Here is an 11,759-nt window from a genome sequence, read left to right as displayed (position 1 = left end):
GGAACATTCCCGGTGTTTGTGATGCGTTGTCTGTCCTTTTGAGTATTGACGTTGAGTCTTTGCCCAACAAAGAGATGTTAGGATATATAAGTTATTCTGTTTTAGCTTTGTGCCGAATACATTACGTTGTTACAGGTGTCAAGCTTATGGGTATGTGGCAGCAGTGTGTAGGAGGAAGGTTCCTAGGTGTGAGAAGTGTGCAGAAGGGAATGAGACAAAGGAATGTGTAGCATTGGGGAAAGTAGTGGTATGTGTTAACTGCAGGGGTGCCGATGGGACTGGGGATCAGAAATGTCCCGTGTGAGAGAGGCAGGTTGAGGTTTCCAGGGTTAGAGTGGGGTGGTGGGTTTCTAGTGAGTGTAGGGTTAGATGGTAGATGGTAATGAGTGTAGGGTTAGATGGTAGATGGTAGGGTATTTAAATAGTGGAGTAGGATGGTAGGTTTTAGTGAAGGGTTAGATGGTAGGGTATTTGTTGATTTATTCATTATTATTTGTATTTATTTTCAAGCAAAGTATAAGGGAGTTATATTCCAGTCTAGTAGCCCTTACAAAAAAGGTTGCAGTTTTGAAACTGCAGTAAAAGTGGAGTAACTGTATTTTGGATGCAATATTTGCAGAATAACTGCAGTTTACTGAAATTGAACTGCAGTTATACTGCACTGCAACTGCAGTTACACTGCAAAATTACTGCAGTAAAAAAAAAAGGGTTTTGAATGCAGTATTTGCAGCATACTGCAGTTATACTGCAATATCTTTTCGTAAGGGAGGTGGCGACAATGCAACATTTATTAGATGCCAAACGCCGTTAAACCTCATCGAAGAAGAAGTCGTATTGTTTTGATTCGTTGTAGTCGCACAGCCGAAGTACCGTTTGTCTGCAGGTAGGAATAGCTTAGATAGCTGTTCATCTTCCCATGCAATGTAGTATGTTTTACATGCGTTTTTACTTTATGCACATGTTTTTACTTTCGCAATGTTCATTAACGCTTTATAGCTAGCTAGCTAGTTAACTTGTCAACTGGCTAAAGGGTTAGTGCTATCTGGAGTCCTTGGGACATCCCTACCCCAAATCCTCCCCTTAACCCCTACCCTAAATCCTTCCCTAACTCCTCAATTTAACCCCTACCCATTTTAAATGTAAGCTTCAATGTGTTGGGGACGTCCCAAGGACTCCGGATTGCACGCATCCTGGCTAAAGCTAACAGGCTAGTGAAAGAGTTTCGGGTTAGCTTGGTGGTAGCTGAGGAACGCTCTACTCCGTCCTACAGACCGTTCAACGGTCAAAACAATAACTCGTGCTATATGCAGGCGCAACCAAGGGGTTCGACCAGAAAATCCCCGGAGCTGCAGCGCGCCATAATTGCTAGCTAGTTAGCACAAAATGACAAGTTTCTTGGGCCAACCAAAAAATGGAACAAACAAGTTATACACACACATTGAGTTGTTGCTACCAAAAAGTGAATGTGGGTATTTATCTTGTCCATTCCCAGCGCGCATTTCCACCCTTACGAAAAAAAGATTAGTCAGAGTGCAGTGTAACTGCAGTTACAGTGCAGTATACTGCAGTTAATATGCAATTACTGCGTCCAAAATACCACAGTTGACTGCAGTTTGAAAGCTGCAATCTTTTGTTTTAAGGGCAGGGTGCTGTTGCAGATATAGCATATGGTATAAAAGTATGTGGCCTTTTCTGTAGCCTACTGGCTGGAGATAACATGTATGGCACTGTAATGAGATGCAAACTTATGTAGGTTTCTCTGATCAAATAGCCTAATCTAAAACTGTGCTGACATGTTAACAAACAACATCCTAACAGATCAAAGTCAAATGGAAAATATGGAATTGACATCAGGCTACTCACAACTAATGTCCAGGAGTTTTGTCCCGTGGGCAAAATTGTCATGATCAGTGGTTTGAAGTTCGTATCTGTCAAATAAAATACTTCTGCATTTCCCGCTGTGTAAACACATTGCAAATAGGCTTAAGATAACTCCTCCTGATAAAGTTGGGTAGCTGATATTCATAGCTTTTAAATAGCCAAATTGATTAGTCACATTACGTGGCAGCAGCGGTCTAAGGCACTGCATCTCAGTGCTAGAGGCGTCACTACAGACCCTGGTTCGATTCCTGGCTGTATCACAACCGGCTGTGATTGGGAGACCCATAGGGCGTTGCACATTGGCCCAGCGTCGTCCGGATTAGGGTTTGGCCCGGGTAGGCCGTCATTGTAAATAAGAATTTGTTCTTAACTGACTTGCCTAGTTAAATAAATAAAAATAAACAGGAATCGGGACTAATAAAACCAATGCAATGGCCTGTTTTTACAAATGGTGGGCCTACCACATGGATGGGTATTTATAAAATTCCATTGCAGCTGACATGGTAGGCTACACCCCAGTAAGTCCTTTTTGGTCCTGTCTGTACATATTTTTTTGGTGCGGAATTGAATCTCATGTCCACAGAGGTTTATTTATCAGTTAGGTCCGGACCAAATCTGATCCAATCATAGACGTTTATATTTGGTTCAGATTTTGTCCAGTCTGACCCAGCCTTGATTTGGCCCATACATAGATGTCTTTTCACCTTTCATTCATAACCTCACTTCAACACCTGGGAAATATGTATTGTAACGACCCTGGGTTTATATTCAAAGTCATGTTGCTTACTGGGGCTATTCTAGTTTTGGTGGGGGCCATTTTTTTTTCTCGTCATTCTAAATAATAATTTGTTCTGACTTGCCTAGTTAAATAAAAACATTTTCAAATTCCTTATATTAAGCAAAGCAGATTGACATATTTTTTCCCATATACGGATAGCCAGGGGCACGCTCCAACATTCAGACACCATTTACAAACGAAGCATGTGTTTAGTGAGTCTGCCAGGTCAGCCAGTAGGGAGGACCAGGGATGTTCTCTTGATAAGTGTGTGAATTAGACCATTTTCCTGTTCTGTTAAGCAAATATAATTAGTACTTTTGGGTGTCAGGGAACATTTATGGAGTAAAAAGTACATAATTTGCTTTAGGAATATAGTGAAGTAAAAGTTGTCAGATATAAAATGTGAAGTACAGATACTCAAACTTTTTGAAGTACTTAACACAACTAGTTGCAGCTTTACTCTAAAATTGATTAAATAAATAAAAATCCTCATCAATATACACACGATACTCGATAATGACAAAGTGAAAACGGGTTTTTCAAAATTTTAGCAAATGTATAAATAAATAAAAAATTTACATAAGTGTTCAGACCCTTTGCTATGAGTCTCGAAATTGAGCTCAGCTGCATCCTGTTTCCATTGATCATCCTTGAGATGTTTCTACAACTTGATTGGAGTCCACCTGTGATAAATTCAATTGATTGGACATGATTTGGAAAGGCACACACCTGCTTACATAAGGTCCCACAGTTGACAGTGCATGTCCGAGCAAAAACCAAGCCATGAGGTCGAAGGAATTGTGGCCTCCATCATTCTTAAATGGAAGAAGTTTGGAACCACCAAGACTCTTCCTAGAGTTGTCCGCCTGGCCAAACTGAGCAATCGGGGAGAAGGGCCTTGGTCAGAGAGGTGATCAAGAACCCGATGGTCACTCTGACAGAGCTCTAGAGTTCCTCTGTGGAGATGGGAGAACCTTCCAGAAGGACAACCATTTCTGCAGCACTCCACCAATCAGGCCTGTATGGTAGAGTAACCAGACAGAAGCCGCTCCTCAGTAAAAGGCACATGACAGCCCGCTTGGAGTTTGCCAAAAGGCACCTAAAGGCCTCTCAGACCATGAGAAACAAGATTCTCTGGTCTGATGAAACCAAGATTAAACTCTTTGGCCTGAATGCCAAGCGTCACGTCTGGAGGAAGCACCATGCTGTGGGGATGTTTTTCAGCGGCAGGGACAAGGAGACTAGTCAGGATCAAGGGAAAGATGAACGGAGCAAAGTACAGAGAGATACTTGATGAAAACCTGCTCCAGAGCGCTCAGGACTTCAGACTGGGGGCTAAGGTTCACCTTCCAACAGGACAATGACTCTAAGCACACAGCCAAGACAACGCAGGAGTGGCTTCGAGACAAGTCTCAATGTCCTTGAGTGGCCCAGCCAGAGCCCGGACTTGAACCCGATCGAACATCTCTGGAGAGACCTGAAAATAGCTGTGCAGCGACGCTCCCCTTCCAACCTGACAGAGCTTGAGAGGATCTGCAGAGAAGAATGGGAGAAATTACCCAAATACAGGTGTGCCAAGCTTGTAGAGTCATACCCAAGAAGACTTGAGGCTGTAATCGTTGCCAAAGGTGCTTAAACAAAGTACTGAGTAAAGGGTCTGAATACTAAATGTGATATTTCAGWTTTTATATATATGTGTGCAAAATTACAAACTGTTGTTTGCTTTGTCATTATTGGGTATGGTGTGTAGATTGAGGATTTGAAATTTGTTTTTAATCCATTTTAGAATAAGTATGTAACATTACAAAATGTGGAAAAAGTCAAGGGGTCTGAACTTTCCAAATGCACTGCATGGAGGAGACTTAATCAAGCTAGTCGTCTTGAGTACTTTCTTGTCTCTCTGTCTCTTGCATCAAAGGTTTAAAAAGTATAGATAGAAAACCAAATGAGATCAAACGATGTAATTGGCCTTCACATAACTCTTACAGAATTTCCTCTTGGACAGGGATATTGGAGATGTAATTAGTCTACTGGAGGACAATTTGTTCTTAACTATAATTTATAACTTACTTTTTCCAGTACAATGTACAGTACCAGTCAAAAGTTGACACAGCTACTCAAGGGTTTTTCTTTATTTTGACTATTTCCTACATTGTAGAATAATGGTGAAGACATCAAAACTATGAAATAACACATGGAATCATGTAGTAACCAAACGTGTTAAGCAAATCAAAGTGTATTTTAGATTCTTCAAAGTAGCCGCCCTTTGCCTTGATGACAGCTTTGCACACTCTTGGCATTCTCTTGAGACTGGTTGCTCCTGTGGGTCTCTGGGTGAGAGTCTGCTAGGTGACTGAATGTAATGTAAATGTTGAGCGGCTTCGGTGCAGGTAGATTGTATGTTTTAAAATTCAATAAAAATACATAATGGATAGGCTATTACTGTTGACCAACTGATTGTTTTATAAAAATCTACAGGAACGTTGTGTCGCAAAATCACAGGAAATTACCTACACAAAATGCTTCGGTAAGAGGAAGGAAATGTCGGGGTCGTCGGGGTGGTTTGTCGTCGGGGTGGTTTATCGTCCTCTATTAGCATGCCTTAATTTTGCTATTTGAACGGTTATAACGGGGCATTTGCCTGACAAATAACCATTACCAAAACTTCCATGACCGTCACAGCCCTAGTAGGCAGCCATCCAGATAGTTAGCTAGTTTATTAAAAACAGCCCTAGTAGGCAGCCATCCAGATAGTTAGCTAGTTTATTAAAAAACAGCCCTAGTAGGCAGCCATCCAGATAGTTAGCTAGTTTATTAAAAACAAGCCCTAGTAGGCAGCCATCCAGTTAGTTAGCTAGTTTATTAAAAACAGCCCATCCAGATAGTTGCTAGTTTTATAAAAACAGCCCTAGTAGGCAGCCATCCAGATAGTTAGCTAGTTATTTAAAAGCAGCCATCCAGATAGTTAGCTAGTTTATTAAAAACAGCCTAGTAGGCAGCCATCCAGATAGTTAGCATAGTTTATTAAAAAGCAGCCATCCAGATAGTTAGCTAGTTTATTAAAAACAGCCCTAGTAGGCAGCCATCCAGATAGTTAGCTAGTTTATTAAAAAGCAGCCATCCAGATAGTTAGCTAGTTTATTAAAAACAGCCCTAGTAGGCAGCCATCCAGATAGTTAGCTAGTTTTTAAAAAGCAGCCATCCAGATAGTTAGCTAGTTTATTAAAAACAGCCCTAGTAAGGCGCAGCCATCCAGATAGTTAGCTAGTTTATTAAAACAGCCCTAGTAGGCAGCCATCCAGATAGTTAGCTAGTTTATTAAAAACAGCCATCCAGATAGTTTAGCTAGTTTATTAAAACAGCCCTAGTAGGCAGCCATCCAGATAGTTAGCTAGTTTATTAAAAAGCGCATCCAGATAGTTAGCTAGTTTATTAAAAACAGCCCTAGTAGGCAGCCATCCAGATAGTTAGCTAGTTTATTAAAAAAGACGCTTTGACACTCATTCCATGTTGTTTAGGTTACTATATTATGTTGTTGGTTGGTTACCATGCTACGGGAATATCTCCTCTCCATCTCTGCTTCTGCTCTTCCTCCTCTCCTTGTCTTCTCTCCTCCTCCTCTTCTTTCTGTCTTCTCTCCCCGTCTAACTCTCCCTCTCTCCTCAAGTAATGAAGACCTCCCAGTCAGCGGCGACAGAAGGCGATAATGTCACTTCCTGGGTGTCTGTGTGCCCCAGGGGCTTGTGGGAGGTTTGTCAGAGGAGGAAACGAGGGGCGGAGCCAGCTGACCCCTCTGGAGACGTCTACCCCGGGATTGGCTCTCTGTGTCGGGTCAGAGTTCAACGCCAAGGAGAACCTACAGCTGACCCGGAGCTGTCACTCAAACCTGACCTGCCAATCGCAGTCCTTTCAGATGCCCAGGTCCCACCCCTACAGCGCTCCCAGGGTACCATGCTGCAGGTCCCGCTTGGTGATTGGATCATTCTGAGGCTGGGGGAGGGGCAGTGTGACATCACAGAGGGGTGTGTGGAGGGGATGAGAGCTGGAGAGAAGTGTGAGGTAAGGATAGGCTCACACACCAATAGCACCACACTGAATCAGCATGTACCTGCTGTTACCCATTCACCCTTCATAAGCTGCTCTTAACCTTTCACCCCTTTGACCCTCGTGTCCCCAGGTAATGCTGACCCCACTAACAGACGGACTCCGGGGAGGAGAAGAGGAGCAGAAGAGAACAGGCCCTGACCAGTCCCTGAGTATAACAGTAGAGCTCCAATCCTTCTCTCCTGGCCATGAGTCCTGGCAGCTGTCAGCTGGAGAGAAGTGGGGCTGGGTGATGTCACACAAGCAGAGGGGGGGGGACAGGTTCAGGGCGGGGGACGTGGGGGGCGGCAGACAGCTACAGCCGAGCCATCAAACTCCTCATCACCCTAAAACTACACACACGGGGAGAAGGGGAGGAGATGACTCCGATAGAGGAGGAGGATGAGGAGACGGAGAAGAAAGATATCCTCGAGGCCCCTACAGATCGTCAGTACCGTTCCATCAAGGCCTCTCTCTACTCCAACCTATCCCTATGTCAGCTGAACCTAGGCCAGTGGTCCCGGGCCAGGGGGTGTGCCTCCAGGTAAGGCTAGGAATTGCCAGGGACCTCACCAGTACTTACTTTGTAAATCGGGAATTCCCAGAACACATAGTGAGCGAGGGGGGGCTCTGAGGTGGTGGGGGGGGCTCTGAGGTACCGTCCCAAACACATTGAGGAAAAAAGTGTCTAACACAACGTAGCAGCAGACAGAGTAAACAGCCAAGTAGCCTACTATCTATGGTGGTGAAACGGACAGCACTCTCCAAGGTGCTGATTAATTCAAAGCATTTTAGACGTCACTGCAGTATGCTCACATACTTGAGTATAGCTGCGGGGCTTAGACAAGTCCACATGTCTTGGAGACTAATTTTCTAGACATCAGTGTACAGCAACATTTTTAGACGACACTGCAGAACAGCTGCCATATGCATATACCCACATACTCAGCTGTGGGGCTTACAAGACCTACATTTCATATCATTTTCAAGACATCAATGTAGCTGTAGAATACATTTTGTAATAAATCTTCAAATCAAATAAATATATGTAGGATACAGCAGAACACACATGAGAATATATAGGCCTCCTGCCTATGTGATAGTATGAAGCACATATTCAGATGACCTTCACGGTACAGAACAAGTTTGTAAAGGAAGAAAAATCTACTACCTTAGTTTTCAAAACCTCCCACAACGACTCCCCATGTCAAATCCATTTAACTCTTGAGATTCCTGCTCAAAGCCATGAGCGGGCCTATGATGTGTAGTCTCCTTCTCAGGCTGTTCTGAAGACTCTGGCTGTAGTGTCTATTTTTTCATTTTGAGTGTGAACTATAACCTGGGTGTCCTCTCTAGCCTTGTCTACAAATACGCCTGTTCAAAAACCTTTTTTCTGAGGGCTATTTGTTGTTTCTTTATATTGTTTCTTTGCTAGTTTAATCCCTCCAGTTGTTTCTAGACCCAAGCTCCCTACCTTTTTGCATTTTGTACAGCCCAACTTTGAATTCTGCATGACAAACCAGAGGTTATACGTTTGCTTGTTCTTGAACTGCAAATTGCACCTGCTCTGAGCACTTCGTCGGTGGATGCACTCACCCCCAGCCCCCCATCTCCCTCTCCAGCTGAGTCTGACTCGCTTTTAGGTCTACTAGCTAGTGAAGGTAGCTGAACTGGCAGGATTAATAGCAGCGCTGCTAGCTAAGGTATCTCTATCAGGAACTAACCCAATGTTAAAAATAAAAAAACACCATTTAAAATGTTGATACATAAGACAAAATCGACCCGGTCGGTCACATATGCTCACAATCGTAACGATTCTCTATATATTGCGATTTGATACTGTGATTTGTTTATTACGATTCGACATTCACAACGTATTGTTCGCCATGTCTGCTGCAGAGAGACAAGAGAGCATGACAACATTTGTTTTGATCAGTCATGGAAAAACATGTTGGTTTCTTATTTCAAAAGAAAATGAATAACAAAAAATACTCGTTTTGGGCAGGCACAGCTGACTAATGCAAAAATAATATTGAGATATATTGTCAAATAATATCCCAATATGTAACTCTTTTTTCCCCGCCAGATCCACCCTGCTGGAGCCCCAAGGGCTGAAGGCCTGGTACCGCCTTGGGCAGGCCAACCTGGAGGCAGGGGAGCTGGAGGAAGCCAACAGGGCCTTCAGGAAACTACAGGAGCTCCAGCCTGACTCTCCCTACGCCCTGAGAGGACTGAGAGAGGTGGGGAGGAGGGAGCGAGAGACGAATAGCAGACTGGGACAGAGACTCGGCAAGATGTTCAGCTGAAGAGGGAGAGCGAGAGAGGACTGATAGCCAAGAGCTGTTCTATAAACTACATCTAAGAAGTGGTATAGAAATTAGCTGGAATTATGGGTAGGACGGCTTTTCACAAACTCGGTCCTGGGGACGCCAAGAGCCACACATTTAGGTTTTTGCCCAAGCACTACATTACTAATTCAAATAACCAAAGCTTGACGATGAGTTGGTTATTTGAATCAGCTGTGTAGCGTCAGGGCACCCCAGCTAGAAACGCTGGGGCAGGATTAGGGTTGTAAAGGGAGGGTATATTACTGGAAACCTTCAAAGTTTACCAGTAAACTACCAGAATTTTGGTAACTTTCAGGTTTTGGGGAATTTAAACTAATTAGTTATCTTTTTGGGTACCTCTGATTATCTGTGGCCGCGTTTAGTCACATCAGACTTTTGATTAATCAGATCTTTTCACATTACATCTCTTTTCAGAGCTGATCTATTTAGTGGGAAAATACCAATTAGTGAAAAAAAGACCAGAATTGGGCAGCCTGTGTGGCCTTAACACATGCAGGGACAGATTAAGGAATCACAGGCCCCGGGGCTTTGTTTTTTTTCTTAACGTTTTTTTATTGATTTCCACACATGGGGAACATTTATTAGCAGGGTCCCCCCCCCCAATTTTTTTTTGCCTTTTTTAAAAATACAATTCTACATCATTTACATGACAGAAGACAGCTGAGTCTTTTTTAATACAACACAAATGAGTGGCTACTCTAACAAATCAGTCTGGTCTTGACATCAAACAAACATTAGCCAATGATGTGGAAAAAAAGATTGTACATCTTAGGAGGAGATATTTATGTTTGTCTATCTACACACATACATACAGTTGAAGTCAGAAGTGTATATATACCTTAGCCAAATACATTTAAACTCAGTTTTTCACAATTCCATTTAATCCGAGTAAACATTCCCTGTCTTAGGTTAGTTAGGATCACCACTTTATTTTAAGAATGTGAAATGTCACAATAATAGTAGAGAGAATGATTTATTTCAGCTTTTATTTCTTTCATCACATTCCCAGTCGGTCAGAAGTTTACATACATTCAGTTATTATTTGGAAGCATTGCCTTTAAATTGTTTAACTTGGGTCAAACGTTTTGGGTAGCCTTCCACAAACTTCCCACAATAAGTTGGGTGAATTTTGGCCCATACCTCCTGACAGAGCTGATGTAACTGAGTCAGGTTTGTAGGCCTCTTTGCTCGCACACGCTTTTTCAATTCTGCCCACAAATTGTCTATAGGATTGAGGTCAGGGCTTTGTGATGGCCACTCCAATACCTCGACTTTGTTGTCCTTAAGCCATTTTGGCACAACTTTGGAAGTATGCTTGGGGTCATTGTCCATTTGGAAGACCCATTTGCGACCAAGCTTTAACTTCCTGACTGATGTCTTGGGATGTTGCTTCAATATATCCATATCATTTTCCTACCTCATGATGCCATCTATTTTGTGAAGTGCACCAGTCCCTCCTGCAGCAAAGCACCCCCACAACATGATGCTGCCACCCCCATGCTTCACGGTTGGGATGGTGTTCTTTAAAAAGTACGATTTCTCCAAAAAGTACGATCTTTGTCCCCATGTGCAGTTGCAAACCGTAGTCTGGCTTTTTTATGGCGGTTTTGGAACAGTGGCTTCTTCCTTGCTGAGCGGCCTTTCAGGTTATGTCGATATAGGACTCGTTTTACTGTGGATATAGATACTTTTGTACCTGTTTCCTCCAGCATCTTCACAAGGTTCTTTGCTGCTGTTCTGGGATTGATTTGCACTTTTCGCACCAAAGTACGTTCATCTCTAGGAGACAGAACGAGTCTCCTTCCTGAACGGTATGACGGCTGCGTGGTCCCATGGTGTTTATACTTGCGTACTATTGTTTGTACAGATGAACGTGGTACCTTCATGCGTTTGGAAATTGCTCCCAAGGATGAACCAGACTTGTGGAAGTCAAAAAAAAAAGAATTGGGGTCTTGGCTGATTTCATTTGATTTTTCCATGATGTCAAGCAAAGAGGCACAGAGTTTGAAGGTAGGTCTTGAAATACATCCACAGGTACACCTCCAATTGACTCAAATTATGTCAATTAGCCTATCAGAATCTTCTAAAGCCATGACATATTTTTCTGGAATTTTCCAAGCTGTTTAAAGGCACAGTCAACTTAGTGTATGTAAACTTCTGACCCACTGGAATTGTGATATAGTGAATTATAAGTGAAATAATATGTAAACAATTGTTGGAAAAATTACTTGTCATGCAGAAAGTACATGCCCTAACCAACTTGCCAAATCTATAGTTTTTTAACAAGACATTTGTGGAGTGTACACACACACACACACATGTATTCAGACCCCTTGACTTTTTACATTACAGCCATATTCTAAAATTGATTAAGGATTTTTTTTCCTCAATACACACACTATCCCATAGTGACAAATTGCACATTGCAAATGTATTACAAATAAAACGTATTTACATAAGTATTCAGACCCTTTGTTAATGAGACTCATCTTTACTAATGTTGCAGAAATCAGTAAAGATAGCACACAGCTCAGACACCCATGCATACCCCACAAGACATGCCACCAGAGGTCTCTTCACAGTCCCCAAGTCCAGAACAGACTATGGGAGGCGCACAGTACTACATAGAGCCATGACTACATGGAACTCTGTTCTACATCAAGTAACTA

General features: G+C 42.6%; 1 protein-coding gene across 1 annotated transcript; it reads left to right on the top strand.

Moving 5' to 3' along the window:
- The first annotated feature begins 802 nt into the window (after positions 1 to 802).
- fkbpl (FKBP prolyl isomerase like) lies at positions 803 to 11,552 on the top strand. The gene is made up of 4 exons (XM_024142752.2): positions 803 to 883; positions 6,327 to 6,718; positions 6,837 to 7,286; positions 8,829 to 11,552. Exons 3-4 carry the CDS (start codon positions 7,123 to 7,125, stop codon positions 9,046 to 9,048), a joined length of 384 nt encoding a protein of 127 aa, XP_023998520.1. The 5' UTR covers positions 803 to 883; positions 6,327 to 6,718; positions 6,837 to 7,122; the 3' UTR covers positions 9,049 to 11,552.
- Positions 11,553 to 11,759: the final 207 nt, after the last annotated feature.

The sequence above is a fragment of the Salvelinus sp. IW2-2015 genome, unplaced genomic scaffold, assembly GCF_002910315.2.
Source record: "Salvelinus sp. IW2-2015 unplaced genomic scaffold, ASM291031v2 Un_scaffold3415, whole genome shotgun sequence".
Classification (NCBI taxonomy): Eukaryota; Metazoa; Chordata; class Actinopteri; order Salmoniformes; family Salmonidae; genus Salvelinus; species Salvelinus sp. IW2-2015.
Note: the sequence above shows the minus strand (reverse complement) of the source record. Positions and strands in the feature narration are given on the sequence as shown.